This window comes from Opisthorchis viverrini (assembly GCF_000715545.1).
Source record: "Opisthorchis viverrini unplaced genomic scaffold opera_v5_200, whole genome shotgun sequence".
Taxonomy (NCBI): Eukaryota; Metazoa; Platyhelminthes; class Trematoda; order Opisthorchiida; family Opisthorchiidae; genus Opisthorchis; species Opisthorchis viverrini.
This window is the reverse complement of record NW_008751855.1, coordinates 334345-353016: the sequence shown is the minus strand read 5'-3', so window position 1 is coordinate 353016 and position 18672 is coordinate 334345. Positions and strand designations below refer to the sequence as shown.

At 41.6% G+C, this 18672-nt stretch overlaps 1 protein-coding gene across 1 annotated transcript in view; it reads left to right on the top strand.

The window, feature by feature from the left end:
• Window positions 1–18672, top strand: part of T265_08036 (hypothetical protein) — a gene marked incomplete at both ends in the record, with an annotated part of 180939 nt that overhangs the window by 70163 nt on the left and 92104 nt on the right. Inside the window, 2 exons of the mRNA XM_009173730.1 lie at window positions 464–643; window positions 4796–5026. Coding sequence (XP_009171994.1) covers window positions 464–643; window positions 4796–5026 — 411 coding nt within the window. The remainder of the gene's footprint in view (window positions 1–463; window positions 644–4795; window positions 5027–18672) is intronic.

Below are 18672 nucleotides of genomic sequence, written 5' to 3'. Positions count from 1 at the left end.
GTTACATCAAATACTGACATTATTGAGTATTATGGATTCACAGTCATCCCGCCTTGTCATTGGAACCTAGTTCATTGAACCTAGGATCGGCAATTGAATCACCTTGAGAGACGCACAACCATTCTTTAGAACAGTCCATAAAGTATATATGGAGGTTAATTCAACTGCAGTAGGAAAGTAAAACAGTGTGTAAGATTCACTTTTGTGCCGTTTTTGTGACTTCGTGGCTATTTGGTTCGTTTAAAGGTATTCTGTGGCAGGTTTAAAAGCTGTTGACAAAATGTGTACAACGCACGTTCATTGTCCTCCTCCTTATTCACTTCAAACAGTAGAAAACTTATGTATCACCAGAAGTTATTCCTTAAGATGAGGCAGTGGGTTACTGTCTACTGCGTTTGTGTACCTGCTTCGCTAAAACTATGGTGAAGCTTCATGCGAATATCTTTGATTGCTTCTGATTTAGGTTGGCTCTTACATCCACAGTCACCTTGTCAGTCTGTTGTCCACCGAAAACCATATGAAGCAATCGTGGCGTGCACTTCTAACACCGTACGAGACAAAAATTATACTAGCCGGAAAGAAGTTTACCCTGAACTCACGCTCCTATTCCAAACATTATGAACATGTGTTAGTTTTCGAACAGGTGAGTTCACGTAAATATATAATGTTTATCCATAAGAAGCTAAGCATCAGGTGTATCCAGATTTGTATGGTGATAAGATTTTGGCGCGGTAGAATATTCTGCCACCTCGCACCGGATATTCTCGTCGACCGAAATTGAAAAAGCATTAATTTTCATTCTCCTCAGCTTTAAGACGTATACTTATCAAGAGCGGAGCTTCTAGTTATCATACCACCTCAACAGGAAGCACTGCTTGAAAGCGTTCTGTGAACGCACGACTAATATAAGCTCTGCAACAGGGTTCCGCATGAAACTTTTACGCTTGCCACATAACCGCTCTGCGGTAGTTGCTTTGAAATTTACACAGATTGTTGACTGACCTCGGAACCTTTGAAATTAACCGATGAATGAAAGTAAACCGGCGTTTTTTCAGTCGTGCATATTGTGGAAGGCTGGTTTGTTCCGCCCATGTACGGCTGTCCGTAAATGAAAGGGAATACGAAATTACTGCGGATGATTCCTTTAATACTGTGGGTTGATCATATTTGTGCCGCGCCGAAGACTCGTCTGTAGCACGAGCTTAGTTTATGTCACTGTATTTGCCATCCAATTTCGTTTTATGTGTATGCATTGTTTTTGAAGCGGCGTTGGCTCGTTAGTAGTCAGGGGCTCCTTCAAAATCAACTTATCCTTTTTCAGTTGACTTGAACAACAAATTTGTCCGGCCCTGCTTAACCGGATTTTTTTCAACCTGCGCTCGAATGCTGTCGGCGCAATATTGTAAAAACGTGAGGACTGCGCACTCCATCATAAAGCCGATTGGTGTAAAGCTTACTCGACATGCCCAGCCAGATTATACCCAGGAAGGATAAATTGTCACGTGGCCCCATTCACAAGGCTAAGTTAGATTTGTATGAATAATGTTTAAGTTCTTATACGAATTTACGGATGTTCAGTGGGCGTACTACTACACACTTTGGTAGACACCGCCTATACAGTAAAGGTTTGAAACAACTACATGAAACTAAACTCTGAAGCATTCTTTAAAAAATACCCCCCTCTGGGCCTAGTTTATACTGCTAACTTCTCTCTGATACGATGGACATTCCGCACATGTCAAAAATAACTATTTCACGCACTTCATTTCAAATCTTTTCTTGGCATCTTCCTGTAAACTCTACCAGCGGACTCTCTGGTAAACGGACGTGTTGACAAAACAGTAACTAAGATCACCGGTCTACTTGTTTTCGGACTCACCAGAATATACTCGTTGTGTCATTAACCTCTGGCAGTTCTTCAAACAATGCAAATAAACGTGTCAGTTGACAGCCTTGGGGTGGACAGAATCACTTATGTGAATGGTAGATAGTGCACTATGGGTTCGTGTGTCACGTGCATAGGATCACAGCAACTGGAAATTCCGTACTTTGGCAATGGGCTCTCAAGGAGGAACACTGAGTCATACCACTATGACACATCATCATATTGGAGTAGTGTTTAAGGGGAAATATTAAATAACAGTGTTGCAAGACCTCCTAAAATGGCGGGATATCTCCGTATTTACGGGGGCTACAATGGTACCTTTCCTTGACGACAGATGGATTAAATATGTCGGTTATTAGGAATTGTACACTCTGATCGCCTAGCAGTTGACAATGAGGGCTTGTGCACTATTCGTTGTAGCTAGAATATTGTAAAACAATACGAGTCCGGGGTTGCACAGAATGTGTCCTCTGGTCGTCGGTTTGTTCGCTGAGCTGGGCAATCTGATTGCATCCGTTTCATCACCAATCGAGGTTACGTCATCATTGCGTTGTTAGGGGGTGTGATGGGACGTAGCGATGGGTTGCTGATTGGGTCACAACCACCTATGCATCTATGCTAGCTCAGATACCAACATTTCTCCTATAGCAATGTGTTCTCTGTTCGCAATGGAACTAGGAACTGGACTTCACCATCTTACTCTAGGCACCCCGAGTTAGGTTAGCTTGCGCTAACAAGTGGATGGACACTGATGGTGTTGGGTAAACGGACAACGCCCGTTTTTCAGTCGCAGAACTAACTTATTAAAAGCTCTATTTTTGCTGAGGCGATACAAACCATCAAAAAATAGCAAGGGGCAAGTCTCCCTGTGTTCAAGTCTGAGAACTCAAGCGATACGGACTCGAGCTAATCTTCCTCAAAAAAAGTCAACTGGCCAAGAGGGTGAGGTAGTGAACAAATAGTTCTGGGCGTACTTTCCACTGGAATGGAGTGACACAAAGTGACAGTCTCACGGAAACATTCGAATTTACGGTTGCTGATTGGATAAATCAAACGACTCCGGATGAATCAAAGGATGATTATCTTATTTCGACTGTCAGTTGCAGTTTCCACCTTTATCAGCACACACATTCCCATGATTTCGAAATCAGACGAGATGGAGAGCATAGTCTATCACCGGTTTTCAGACTTAATCAAAACCGCGCCTTCGAATGACTATGTTATCCTGTCGAGAGTTTTCAGCATTTCGATGGGCAAGTCTTTATATACCAGGAAGAAATTAATGAGACCCATTGAAATAAGACATGAACGACGACGGCGGAAGTTTGCTTGCGATGTTTTCAGAATTAAAACATGTGATTAAATGAGGGTTGGGGCCTCTTCACTAGCTACATCAATCATTTCGTGCAGTGAGCATAGATATGTTGCTGACCATATCAGAGTACCACAAAGATATCTCAGTAATTTGTTTATCACAAATATCGCGTGGGACTTGTTAATAAAGGAAACACTCCTTAGCACACACCCGGGAATAATGCCACATCGTCGTCTACCAGAAATCCAACTCGTTTTGCATGTAATCTGACAAATGAACCCGAGAACTGTAGGATAAATCTGTGGTGATCTGATTCAGAGACTGGTGGAAAACATCCGTATCCATTATGATGCAGACCCTCTCTAGAACAATAAACAAACCCGCAAATATATTAATCTGCTGTGTATACGTTGCCGAAACAGCTGGTTTGGCGTACATCTATTTTACATTATTTCTCAGCTAATGAGTACATTCACGCCTATGCCTAAAACATTTTATTACGTCAACAATGGCATCACCAACTATGAACTTGCAACCTTCTACAGGAACTTTTATGTCAGTGCAAATGGGAATCAGCGCGATAAGGGGGCAACATCTTGCTTCCGTTTTTGGAATGCTCTTTCTGCGAACCGCTTTCCGCACAAATTAAAAAGTTTCATTCGGTCTGTCTTTGAAAAACTATATCACAGAGCTTTTATCCATTCGCTGTTAACCAGTGACCGTGGGAAAGTTTCATGTACTGACAATTTTGTGATGCAGCGCTTTTGCTTTTAACTTTGCAACACTAAGTTAAACGCGTTGCTGTTTATTTGTTCACATTTCTTGAGAATACTTTTTGCATATTTTACACCCCGTGTATGCGTGTTAACAGACGTTACCACACGCCGATATTCTACTCTATTGATGGTCCATAGTGAACACTGATTAACCAATCATTTTACCATTATCTTGTCATTTGCTTTCTGAAGCATTGGCACATTGGATAACATCTGATATGGTCTACCGTACCAAATTTTCATTTTAAACAGAACTTTGTGATAAAAGTGCATTGTGTTGACCATCCACGGGATTATCCGGATTGTCTCTGTGGAACTGTTCGGTTCGGAGCCTTGGAAAACCGATTTGACCACCTTAAATTAGGTTAAACGAATAAAAACGGGTTAATGTTCCCAATATAGGCTGAACGTGTCCGGCAACTAAAAGGCAAATGATAGCCAGATAAATTATTGATGCTGAAATGTCGATGAAAAATTAATTTGATATTACATACGCAAAGGTTCTGGCCATAGAGTAAAAGCGAGGTCAAACTATTGAATGCAACTGCACTGCAATGAGAGAGTTATTTCTAGTGGACATATTTTCATTGACTGCAGGTAGCACGTTTCACTACCTACTTGAACTGAATTACGGAGACCAAAAATAATGATTTACCACAGTCTGATGTAGTATCAATGGCGAACCACTTTCGGTTGATACTTATTGGTGATCTTAGAAAAACAGATTTGCACATGGTTTCTTCTAAAATTCCGACACGCAAGATGAAGAACCGAAAAACTGAAATCCTCAAAAGTCCTATGTTTATTGTCTTTTATCAGCAAACAGTTCAAATGGAGGCCTCCATTGTCTTCGGACCAGAAAGTTTTATTCCGCGCTCTGCCACCCTAAACCTGACTCTAATCGCATATGGACGCGTGATGAATTTGTTCGAACTCTGCCTTCGATCTACAAATCAGCAGGCTTTGGTGAAACTATGGCGTCGTCTGCTCTGGAAAACCGATGATGAACGGACACCACAATTGAAGCACGCGGATCAGTTTGATCCAGGAGTAAGTCAAATTTACCAGTAAGGCACCAGAAAGCACATTATATTGATGTTGTAGGATTCCTCTTATACCGATTTTGATAAATCAGTTAAGCGAAATAAGTACAGTTTATTCGGTTTTTCATGTAACTTCACAGGGCCCTCAGGAATTATTCCGGATCCACCAAAAAACAAGATCCAGAATCTCGACGAAGAACACCACCGGTTGTTTGCCTTTTAGGTTTAGGAGACCTGCGAGTGGATGTGCCAAAATGATCATCTCAATGAACAACGGCCTTCCAACCATGTGCTTCTATATGGAAAACAAGAATATTTTCAGATTTGTCGCCTGTTTTGACCTTATGATTACTCCTAATGACCCTAGGAAAAGCAGAATATGATGTGCGTAGAAGAACTTTGGGAAACTTTTTACTTATGCTAGTTTGTCGTCAACTGCATGCTTCGTGGCATTTCAAAAAACCGAAACCACTCGTATACACAAACTTCAGTGGTGACAACACACATTTAAGATGTCGTCTACCCGGTAATTTTCATTTAGTTGGTGTTGATTGCCCGTGCTTCATTGTACTCCAAACCGCAAGAGGAAAACTGGAATCGCTGCGCAGTCCACAAAAAATGTCATAGACCACGTAATTCGGTGTGTGCGACACGGCTATAGTTTCAAATGACCAACCCACTTCGGAATAATCAACTTCAAATTATGATGTGGAATTAGCTACGTCTGGCATCCAGATTGCAGCCTTAAGTATGAATTTCATTCGCAGTAACTTTTCCTGAGCAACCTAATTTACTGCGGAGTGTATGATAGTTGCGCGCAATGGGTTCCAGACTGAGTCGTTTTGTAAGAGTCGAATGTGGAAAGCTGCGAGCAAGCTCTTCATAAACACTAACAATAGCTGAATTTTAATTGACCGTAGTATGGGTCCCAATAGAGCATAACCAGGATTCCATTAACGATGCCATCCACCAGTGATTATCAAATCGCAACCCTTGGGTTCAAGTAGAAAGTAGGGTGCAGGTGGACAGGCACATCTGGTCAGCCGTTTGGATTCTGTTACTTTAAATTTCTAGGTGAAATCTTACAAGGGATAGGAACAGTTATATGGCTGACCATGCCTCACCTCAGCGTCGAGTAAAAACTCACCATAACGGTTTAACTTTCGGTTCTGGGCTTTATATCTGCATTTATCCTCCTAGTGGCTGGAGCAGGTACCGTTCTACAGTGAAACTGGGGGCGCAACTCGTCAATAATCTCCCTTCAGACATGCAGTGAAATGTGCGTAAGCCAAAAAGTCGCAGAAAATTTTTAATGAGAACAAATTCATCCACGCAGAACTCCAAGTGCAAATGTGTTTTAGCCAATCTGTGATTGAAAACTGTTTGAAACCGTGAGAGAATGTGGGGCAACCGTGTAGCGGTGTTCGCCCGTCAGATTTACACCAATGTTTAAAAGTCCAAAATTACGCTACTTGAGTTTTTCTTAAGTTTTCTCCGATGTTTTTAAGATCTTAACTGGCTTAACGTAGCTGATACATTGTTAACATGAATCTCATCGGTGCCTTTTTGGTTTCGTTACATCTACCTTTTTTACACTTAAGCTAAAGTGCTTTAAGCATTCTTGTTCATAAAACATACACAATACCGTAGATCCAATGGATCTCTAGTGATTACCTGCATTAAAAAGTATACCCTACATCCATTTTTTCGATAAAAGCAACTTCAGAGCGGTAAAACAGTATAAATCCGTTTGCCTAAAATCAAAGAATATTTCTTCTGGTAGGAATGTAAAGAGATCACTTATAGTGTCTGGGCTTATCAGATTGGACGAAGTCCCAAGGGGGGCATTATGCAATAGTTGTGACGTAGTTCTCATGATTGCTTTGACCATGATATATAATAACCTGACTATAGGACGGAATGGAATAGTGCTGCCTGTTATTCCGGTAGTGCGAACATACCATTTTCAGCCCGGAGTCCCACTGTCTCACGAATTAAAGCTGTTTGTTTTTTACGTTTCCGGATAATAATGTTTGTTTTGATTCGGAACATCAAATTTTTATTAGTTCAAGCCATCCATTTGAGTAGCCATGTTTATAGTGAATTTAAGCAATCCACCTGAACGTCAGAGTGAATATAAAACACTTTATACCTGGTGCTACAGCAGTGTAACATTGCTGTCCACAATTTGTCAAAGGCAAGAGTTTGCAACAAGGGTTTGGCGCGTCAAACACTTAGAACACAACTGACAGGGTAAAAGTGGATGGCATTTACAAGAATGGGAGATGTGTTGAAATGCTTCGAAATGCTGTCCCGGAAACTGGGTCACAGAGACAAAGAACAAGTTGACAAACAGTGAAAAAACTGCTGCCAACTGCAGGAGGACAGAAGTTGGTACAAACACCATCACCCGAAAGCATTCGGAACCCAATCTGCTTTTTTGTTTGTTTATTCCCACAAGTAAAACCATGATAACTCGGGTATTCTTGAAAATACAGGTTGCTATACAAAAATAACTGATCAGATGTAAAACTCATTGGGCACCGAGCTGCATTGCCACGAGGAGGTTAGCATGAGGGCGAGATATTTTCAGGTTCCCCAAGCCTACACATAAGAGCAGTCGGACTCACGGAGTTGGATTCGAGTCACGAACATTTCGGTTTGTAAGCTTGTGCCTCAACCTCTGAGCTGTTGCGGTCCCGGATACTGAGGCGTAGCTCGTTCGGATATTCCACATATTCTATAATAATAATACTTACGTGTTTGGGTTTTTGTTGTCATCTTTATTTGTAAATATCCGAGGGTGCAGGCGATTAACAAATAGTGGTAGCTTTGGAATGAAAAAGCGTATATAAAAAATACTCATATAGCTCCGCTTATGAACTTTTAAATGTGACCTTTAAAGACAATTACGTACATAGAATTTTTGTTTTTCAATGCTTTACTCGCAATGATTTAACAGATTTGAACCAGCAGACAGTCGGCCCGCAATCGGTTTCCTCTATGCGGAAACATGGGTTTAGTTGCCAGCAAACACTAGCACCAGATAGGATTCATTTTAACTTAACGATTTTTAATAGGTTACGACGAATATGATACGCAGAAAGGTGGAGTAAAAATGGGACCGTTTGGTAATTGGCTGGACGATACAGAAATCACGGGGACGGAGATGAGAGAAATATCTGGATGATTCTAATTCCCCTGCCTTGAGAAGCTTGGTCGATAATAACAATGAATAGGATCATCGGGCCGGCCGAGATTAGTTCTTAGGCAAAACCTAGTGGCTTCAATTCGGTCATTGTTAGTGGAAACACGTACCTTTAGTAAAATCGGATGTATACAGCACGGAAATAGTGACGGATGTTACGCGACCGAAAGGCTTAGTTGATTTGAACACAACTTCGTGCAGGGGTAGCTGCACACTGGAACATAAGACCGCTGCACAATCAGTCAACCGGTACCTCTGCGTTGGAACAGAACCTAAATCCGCATTGCATCAAGATTTAATCCTATCGCTTAATTTCTGTTTTTGCACGGAAAACAACTTTTCCTAGGGCGTGCCAGTTGCATTAAGGGAACGCGAACATAGTTAACATTAGGAGTGAATCAAATAACCCCCACAAGATAAGATGCAGTCATACCGCATCACAACGCTCCGTCTGACAGGGAGCAGGTAGAGCAATCATCCCCTACGCTGCTCGTTGACACTTTTGTTTTTCTCGGCTGCTAGCGAGAACAGCCAAGTATGTGCATCAAAATTTAAATTAAATATTGTTTGCGAAGTACACTCATTTGCAAACCAATTTGGTCTTCTCAGATGCAATCACGTTTCAAGCTTTTCCATAGGATTATTTGTAGTTTTTCGCGGATAGCTGATGGGTTAGTCACAAACTGCTCCAGTTCAGCGAGTGTGACATTTTCCCCTTTCTTCTATCCACTTCTAGGCATCTGCATAAATGTCCATCACAGTTATTTTTTTTTAAAACAGATTGATATGAAATTCTGGATTCTACTTCCTCCGACCGCGCTGTAGGAATGCGTTCCACTGTCGTGTGTTGTACATGACGAAATTAACTCCGCCGACTCTGGATCATAATCATAATTACCTAACGTCCAACCCGAAAACTAAATGAGCGGAATCCCCAGCGAGTACTGAATATAAAACTGTTTGGGGAACTAAACAGGATGAAAGTACAGTGTGCCTGTTAGCTGGAGTAGAAGGAAAAACGACATAAATAAACACGTTTGTATCCCTTCGCTTGTCTTAGGGATGCTCTTGAACTCTTATAAATGCCTGAATGCTCTTCATTGCTGGTGATTAAAATTTCCTACTTTCTTGCTTGCTTATTACACGGCGGGCCATAGACATAAAATAAATAAAAACGACGTGCCATTTCACTAACTTTGGCTGAACGACGATACTGCTCTGTCTTTTGTACAGACAGCTTTTAACTAGTCCCCAGCGCTGACAATAGCGCATCTTTTTGCCATATACCAAACATACCGAACCATGCGAAAGTTGTTACGTGTTACACGTACCATCAAGATTAATGAAAGCAACAATGCCAAGGGTGCTAGGGACCGCAGAAGTATCTGCATTGAAAAATTCCAAAATTCGTTCCTAAAAGGCAATCCTCAGCCAAACACTCACTTGACGGTGCATGTGGCCCCATTATCTGAAATAACTTTGAGTTTTTTAACTGTGAAACGAATGGCTGTCGAAATTCACTCACTTCTGTTCTATCGTGTTTAGAACGAAACAATGCTTTCGCATCATATATGGTATAAAGTTAACCCTTATAACTGTGTTTGAAGTTGATACATTTAAAGTCGTTTTACAGTAGTATTATTGACGCGTATCTATGGTCACTTGAACCTAGTTATTTAAGTCACCCCCTATGCAATATTAGCTAATACTTGTGGAGGAAGCTATCGGTTTTTAGTTCACCATATCCAAATGTTGCATATATTCTTTTTTGTAGTAGGAGAAGATTTAAGCGAACACATGCCTTCACCAAGTTTAAATGGTCCATTACATTTGCAAATTAATTAACGAAAACGGATGGCCACAGGGCGCAGAAATGTGGATTTTGCGCTCAAGCGATCGAAAGAGTGAACGATAGTCGCGCGACACTGAAGTTTGTTCTGTATTGATCGAATAAAGTCAAAATTAGGCTTGTTGGGTTCAATGTACTAAGATGTCTGGCAGCGCCCTATTCGGCTCTGTCCAGCATCAACAATCGTAACCATTTTGATGACCTGGAAACCGATAATTGGGACTGATCGGGTAGATTGCTTCCGTTTGAAATTGTATCGTCCCCTGATTATGTATTCTTATTCCGAATGATGATCTGTATGCCCACAAGTCTAAATATGCAAACAAATGCCGTGCAAATTGCCTGAACTCATCAAATTATCGCCACTTTTTGAAGTAATACTGTACTCACATTATAGTTTAAAATATATTGATTTACATTTTCAAATAGCCGGAGCTTAGGCTGCTAATCTGACTCGTGGGGAGCTTTATTGCTTTCTGGAAGAGAATATTGCCCAACCGTCCCTGTATTTTTGCTGCCGTCTTCCTCTCGTGGGCTGATTACTGTCCGTTGGGGTCTTGTGATAATGTAATTCGGGCAACATCTTTTGCGAACCTACGCAGTTAGAATTATCAGCATTTCTATATTTGAATCTAGCACAGTAATACAAAAAGCAAGCACTTTATTACTCGCAGTAGTTTGGAACATAAATACGTCTGATTGAATAGTGTTGAGGACAACAGAAATAGTAAAATTCTGGATGAATGAGGAGTTAGGATGTTGACTCATGAGCTTACGGATCTCATCAAAATACGAAGCTTCATTTCAGCTCCACACAAAAGCTAAGAATCATATTTCCGGCTCACCTAGAGTTTGGTGGAGGGGGCAAAATCACTGGTTTGTCATTCTGCAGCCGTTCATGAAAGAACACGTCTCAAATCCCACTATGATCCTCATCAAGAAGTCCAGAAGGCTGTAAAAATTCTTTCCGTCGTCGGTCCTCCCTTGAGACGTTCGGGGCCCTCTTCAATAACATCTTCGTAGTCTTTGGCTCCGTCCGATTATCCGAACGGAAAGCACTGTTAGACCCATCTGCGTTAGTTCCGGACATCACATGTGTAAATCTGTCGCGGACGTTTGAGCGGGATCTCGAATGTCCGGTCCGAGTACTGGAAGTGTCCTTGCAACGGAGCAAATTTTGTATGTGAAGACGAAAACGAGCCCCAAAAGTGAGGTAAAAGACCCAATTGGTTTGGTTATTTACATATAACAAGCAGTTAAAAAATTGTCTAAGAATGCACGAAATACATGGATCGCCGGTAAGTTTTGCCACTCTTTGGCCTTCACTCCCCTCACCGTCCAGTAGTTCAAACAACAGGAATAACGGGTTGGTTAGTAAAGTGGTTAGGTTCATCGTAAGTAGAAGCAGCGATGCGCGGCTTTCTCGATTTTGTGTATTGGAAGAGTATGCAGCACCGGTCGAACACATCAACTTCGTTCGTTGCCTACGTTGTCGACGAATCAGCAATGCTATCAGGGCGGATGATATAAGCATCATCGAAAAGGGTATAGCACGCATAATAATTAAATCGACGCAGTAGGATATTTTGATCGCATCCAATTTTATGTTACCTTGTTCGTCCAACAGATGTCGCCGATTCATTTGGCATATAACTTCATTTCTGCTTGTCAGGTTGTTGTAATTGTGAATCACCTCATCTGGTTTTAGAGTAACTACACTTAAGACGATAGCAGTTACACAGCAGAAAAGAACCAGCCCCAATATTACGAATCGGGTTAACCTTCCGGTTGACAAAGCTCGTGTCCTGAGTGGCGATAAGATGGAGGCTAGCCGTTCAACTGACAGCCCAGTTTGTAGAAAATTCGAAATCCACAGTAAGCAAGTGATTGTCCCGATACGTATCTGGGCAGTGGATCTGCCGAACACACGACACAGCATTAGATGGTATGTTTTTGGAAACATGAGTTCAGCGTACATATCATTGGCGCTGATCATCAGGATAAATACATCACTTACAATTAGTGCAATGAACCATGTTCGTGTGGAAGCAGCAAAGACTCGTGGATGTCGCACGAGAACGAGTAAACACAGTATACTACATGCAGCTGCCACCACGTTGGCTGTAATCCAGTACCAGGAGAAAACATACAGACGGAAGCTTTCCGCCACGTGTTTACCGGTAGTATTTAACCGACAATCTTCATCAATCATAACAGCAGCTCGCAGACAAACACGTTCCTTTCAGACCCGAGGGAAGTTTCCGTCTGTTTGAACACAGAAATACATTTGGTAGAAGCAGAAAATTGTGCCGAGACCGTGTGTCGCAGCTCGTAGATATTTCCCAAAGAGCTATCCAATGAAAATACAACAAATCCAGTGAAATATGATTGGATGCTTCAGCTTGATCCCGTTCCTGCTTGGAAAAAGCGAACAACGTATCGTTATTCGAGTTCACTAGAATATTGTTTTACTACAACATTCTTTTCAGTAAATTCTAAAATATCCACTTAACCCGGACCGTGTTGCAGCCTTTGGGTTTTTAATTTTGGGAAATCTAAAAAACCTGACAGAACTGGTGGGCTACTACCCAGAATGAGGGATTACTTGCGCATGAAAGTCTCAACGATTGTGCGAGATCTCTTGATAAAAGTTCCGACAGATGGTTTCAGTTATCAGAGTAAAACGTTGGGGATAATCCTAGTATACATGCCGCTCCATGTATAAATCATGCGTAATGATTAGACCGGTGGTGCATAGCCCACATATGCAGGGATTTGTATCCTGCAGTCCCGAAACAGCTTAGGTATGAACGCCCCAACCTATATCGTAAGTCTCCGTTCAAAATTAGTAACGGTCATTTGGCAGCAGTGATGATGGCAAACGTTATATCCTGTAGAACCAAATATACTTGACTTGTATTGGAAGGTGTAGGTAATCAAAAATTGGCCCTGGGAATCAGCGAAAGGGCACTCAACCGTCACTCACCGATGTGTCAGTACAAGGGTGACCAAAGAGTGCGTTGAGAAAAAGTACCTCGGTAGGTAAGTACGATCACTGTTAGTCATCGCCGAATAACAAGCATCGAATAGTCCCTGCCTATGGTGCGGAGTTGTTGACTCCTCTAATGGAAACAGCCGGCTCGGGATGAAGTCTGAGTTAGCTGTCATACGAAACTGCACAGGCAGGCGACTAGACAAGATGACTAGACTAGGTGAATCGACTTGTTACCTTCAATTTTTATTCGCGCCTCTCAGACGCCTGATGAAGCTTGTTGTTTTGGTGATTGAAAAATTAAGCAAGCATATGGACGACTGCATTAACGACTGCTTATAACGATGATGGTACTTTTTTCTAAATTGCGTTTGGAATGTAACTGACTGGCGGTCTGAAATGTTTCACACTGGACAGTAAAACGAACTGACAAATTCAAAAGATAGTGACATTTAGTCACCTTCAGAAAGGCATCTGGGGGCAGTCACATCTTACAGTGTCTCGGGTTTTTATGAATACTGTGCGGTAGCACAACCCGAACAACATGCAAGCAAAACAGTTGGGAGTCGCAGTGATCTCACTTGCAGTGTTCGTGTAAGATACCAGGGGTCGGACAAACAGACAACCCTACCACTGAATCCATTCAAACGGCAAACACTGTCCGAGTGGTCAAAAGTCTGAAGCAAAACAAGCTGTTTCATTAAGCCCACCTGATACGAGTGGCTGAAACACGCGTCACAAAACAACCTCGTCGCCGTCAGTAGACCGGTAGATTTAGAAACCTCTGATGCTCCTAGGTCCAGTGACTCAAATAGGAATCTAACAGTACCTTATCGATGTTTTCGTGTATCCAGATTACCTGTGTCGTTTCTTGGGACGATCAATATTATGGTCTACAACACTGGTGACTAAATTAGTTTTCCATATTGTTCTAATCTGCAGCCTTGCAGTGCTGACCTCCAGTTAAAATACACAGGTGGGTGGGTCGATTTGAAATGACAGCTTGGAACGGGATAATCCGCTACACATGTGGGTGTGCACAATGGACTATAATGTGTAAGTGGTTCTGGACTGATGAGATGGGAACAAGCAATCACTGAATTCGATCGAATAAAATATTCCAACTGGGAACGGGTTTTCGATCCAGCATGTACATTCTAACTTCTGAAAGTCTGTGTAATTTTTAGGTCAAAGGTTCACTTGAACTAACCAGTGTATTGAGAAACCGGCCAGTATCTGTCACCCGCTCGTGCCGATTGTTCCAAGCGTCAGTCCGCCATCTCAGCTATATCAGTCTTGACAGCCACAGCTCAACTGGCACTGAGGCCAATGGCTCGTGTTGCATGTACCAAAATATTTCCGAATATTCGTAATGCAGTACTCATAAGGTTGCTGAAAATTCTTCGACAGCCCGTGACCGGTTTCTCCTTTCTTGGGAATCATCAGATAGGCGCAGTCCCCGAGTTTCCGCCAAACCTATGTTTTACTTCACAACAAAAAGTTGCACGAAATCAGCGAAATGCACTTAGTTGCAAACTAGTATGGTTTTGCGATAGACTCACCTGGAACCCAGCTGAAACTCTCGTTTGTGATGTTTCCAAGCAACATGGTGTTTCCAGGAAACATCAGAAACCAGAGATCCAGCTGGGTTCCAGGTGATTTTCTCGCAAAGCCAAATTAGTTTGCAAATGAATATGTTTCGCTAATTCCGAAAGTTGTTGTGTGATCAAGGCGGGTTGTTACTTGGCCGAACCAACACCTTTTCTTTATAACTCTTTATCGTCCTACAAACTCTCGGCTTCCATTTTTGAAGTACAAATATCTTTTTATTTGATATTTTAGGCACGCCACTCTTAATAGTACCATGGCTGCTAGGTAAACATCTGTTGGTCCTTTGCCTCTCGCCCTTTTATGTACTAACCCAGAGTATTTCCTGCCTAGTGGAGAAACAGATTTCGGTACTCCTGAACCGTTGCAACCACGTGGCTGTAAAGAAGGTTGATACCGTATGTTCTTTGAATTCTGCAGCATGAGAATTCATCGGTGAGCAAGGTCTCCGAACTATGACAACAAACTCAGCTACCACTATTGAGAAAAGATGTGTAATAACTTCATTCTGTTCACTTTGGTCTTCATAGGACAGCTTTACCGTTGCACTATGCGTGCGCGGACGTGGTTAGCGTGGTCAACTGCCCTGGTGCACGCAATACAATACAGTAGGACACTTATTGTGATTCCTCTGTTACACGGCAATACAAATAATATATAATTCTCCTGGGAATCTAATTTTCCTTAATTTCAATTATAAGCTGGAAAATACACGGGAACCGCTATTCTAGGGAACCTAAGCGGCCACGATCCACCTATGAGCACTATGACTCACGAAGAAAGACCAGCTCACCGCTAAAAGAATTTCGCTTCCTTTTCTGTTTAAGCTCACACAGAAAAGTTTGTCAATAAATCTTTCCACTTTAGAACATACGATAGTTGTTTCTAACCAAATCATTATGTTTCCATTCCTCTTGTTGGGTGCCACGTGGCGTCGCAGTAAATTGTGACAACCGAGGAAAAGATTGTCGGATCCAATAATATTCACCTGATAATTCCGAATCATGGTGAAGGTTGGAGTCACTTTATACGTTAGGACCAACCATATTTGACTTCTATCAGTGGTGTCTTCTTCAAAGCTCACAATTGCAGGAATTTGCACGCCTTCTAACCAGGGATAAATGAAGTAAAACTTCACGTCTCTCAATTGAACAAACCGTTCGACAAAACTGCAAGTGCTAATTGAAGTAATCATTTTCCACGACGGCTTTAACACGTACCTTTCCAAAAATCGAAATAGTGCTGTTTTTGAAAAAAAATTTTCGTGGGGCCAGTGAAAGAAACTGTTTCATAGATAGTGGAATGGCATGCAATAGATACTGTACTGAAAGAAAAGCATACCAAGCGTGATTACTGTCCAGTGAGTTGCGTGTAAGGAGCGCAACTGCAGGCGTCACTTATTTGTAAAGCATTCCGTAAAATGCTAACATCAACATCCAGCAGAACCGGTGGATAAGTTTTAGTGAGACATGCAAGATGGAACCACATTGCACTTGTCTTGCGTAATTCACTAAGAAGTGCAAAATGAGTTTTCAGATTTTTGTTACGAGTGTTTCGTTGCAACCAAAAGCTTGTAGGGGTGTAATAAAAATCCAAATTGCTTAATTTTTATTCTTTTAGTGGTTTGTCCTTGCTAGACACACAGCGCAACATGATTAGGTTCGGTATTATTCAAAGCAATTTTTCTGAATAGCCATGTCTGTTAGCATACGGACATTTGGCTACTTCGTGAAAGACAACAAAGGCTTTGAGGATGACAATGCTGTTTTTTTCAGCAAACGGCTTGTCTAGTAATTTTGCGTCTGATGAACAGCACTGATGTAGACAGTTTACATTTGGTATTGTTTTACTCGTGGTTGCTATGCTAACCGACTGAGTGATTTCAAAGTTGGATAGGAGCGCGGAAGCAGATGGCCAAAATTACCCACAGGGATGCCATGGTAGCGCTCGAGTAAGCCGAAATGAAGACAAGTCAGCAGTTCCGGTAGGGTTTTTATTGCAGTAGATCAGTGCAGTGTTTAAATAGGAGTGCCGTTTTCCCCTCAAAATGAACGAACTAGTAATAGCGTCCCAAAATTTAAATCGTTGATGTCGGCTTTCAACACACTGCCTTTTACTGAACATCTTGTAAAGGATTCAATTGATCTCAGAAAATAAATGTGCTCAATCTTCGTTATCCTGCTGCATTCACTTTCCGTTTAATCACCATTTTGTCGTTCAAATTTTACTACAAGTTTACATGTCCGACCTGATCGAATTAAACACTGATCCATGAGGCACATTTGGACACCACATGAAATGCACACGCCTATTTTAAAAGTGAATGTTTGTGACGAACTCTTAAGAATTAGTTGGTGCAGAATTATGTAGTGCTCAGTAAGGATGCCAAAAGCTTGAGCTCCTTAAAGAGACGTTCATGTCAATTCCATAGAACGGTTGAATTGTCCCTACTATTCGAACCTTGTGTTCAGATTCTTGAAAATCAAGCTTGCGTTCCTGATTCCAAAAAGAGTGTACAAAAATTTCAGCTTACCTAACAGGGCAAAGTTGAGCTTCGACAAATGCAGGCAAGTTCATAGTTCATTGACCAGGCCTATAAACAGTAAGCACACGTACAAGGACAGTGATTTCCTGCCGAAGGAGTTTTGCCCAGACAAGTTACCATGAATATCGGACGACGGTTATCCTGTCCCCAACCTCGCGCGAAGGTAGACTGTGAAGCCAAAAACTTGTTTGTGTTCCTACACTCATGACTGTAGGATATAATATCGTAAAATATTTGGCTTTTATGTGAGCAGTGTGAGATCTGTTCCTAAGAGTCTAAATACAAGTTTTCTATTTTACAAAATATGGCATTTTGACAATGTGCTTGTTATGCACCATCGCCTGCACACTTAAAATTAGTCACTTGTATTATGAACTAACGAGTTCAGGAGTGCCTACCTTGAAGAATTTCACACTGTCGCCGATCAATAAACAATCCAATAAGCATTTCCCCGTGTACGGAACACACCAGTTGAAACACTTGGATTTAATCATCTATCCGTCATACAGCACAAGGTAACCGATATCGGTTATGCACATGAATTATATTGCAGTTTAGCTGAGATCTCGGTTTCATTCATGAGTCGAAATTCTCACTTGGCTGGCAGTAACCTGCTTGGATGATCGTTTATATCAGGAAGTCTAGTATTGTTAAAGTAACCTCGTTAGTACTAATCAGGGCTAATCACACGTTGGGGCTCTTGTGGAGGACCGACCAATTCAAGCTCATGAATACCCGGATCAACTAAAATAGTAGACCTTCATGAGGCGCATAAATCAACGCTTGTCGGATTCTTAGCAAAAATGAGCCAAGCAAAATAAACAAACCTTTCTTCTGGAGACTTCCCGTGAGCTGAAATCTAACACACTTAGGGACAGCATGAACAAGGTCACAAGTCAGACGGTCGACAGAGTAAGATCACTGACTCTCCCTTTGAAACTAGAGTTTGTATCCCACGTGAGCACCTGCAACCAGTAAACGGTCCCTGTCTTGATGGTCTATGTAATCGATGTTTCAGAAGAAGGTTTAGCTTAATGTGGAGATTCGGTTACCGGTCGTATCTGAAAGGACTCATTTATACACCCGAATGTTAAACTTCGTTAATTCTTTGCTCAGTTAGTAGTATTACTTAGTCATTATCCGAAGAGTTATAAAAACCTGACTGGCACATTTTTCAGAAGTGAGCACTTTGTCAGTGCAACGTAAGGAATTCATTTTTGAGTACGTCGTCAGTACACGTCGGCTTAAATACGTTTTACACAAACACTTTTGTGGTAACTTTACCGCCAGCTAAATTAACGTTTGCTTAGACAGCGCGTGTGATTACCAAATAAGGTTTCTAAGGTATTTAGGACTAAAAAATATTCTTCCTGGTAGGAACATTCCTAGCATGCATTTGGACGTTTAATGGGCGATCTCAGTATGCCCCCTCAAATGATATTTGTGGAAAG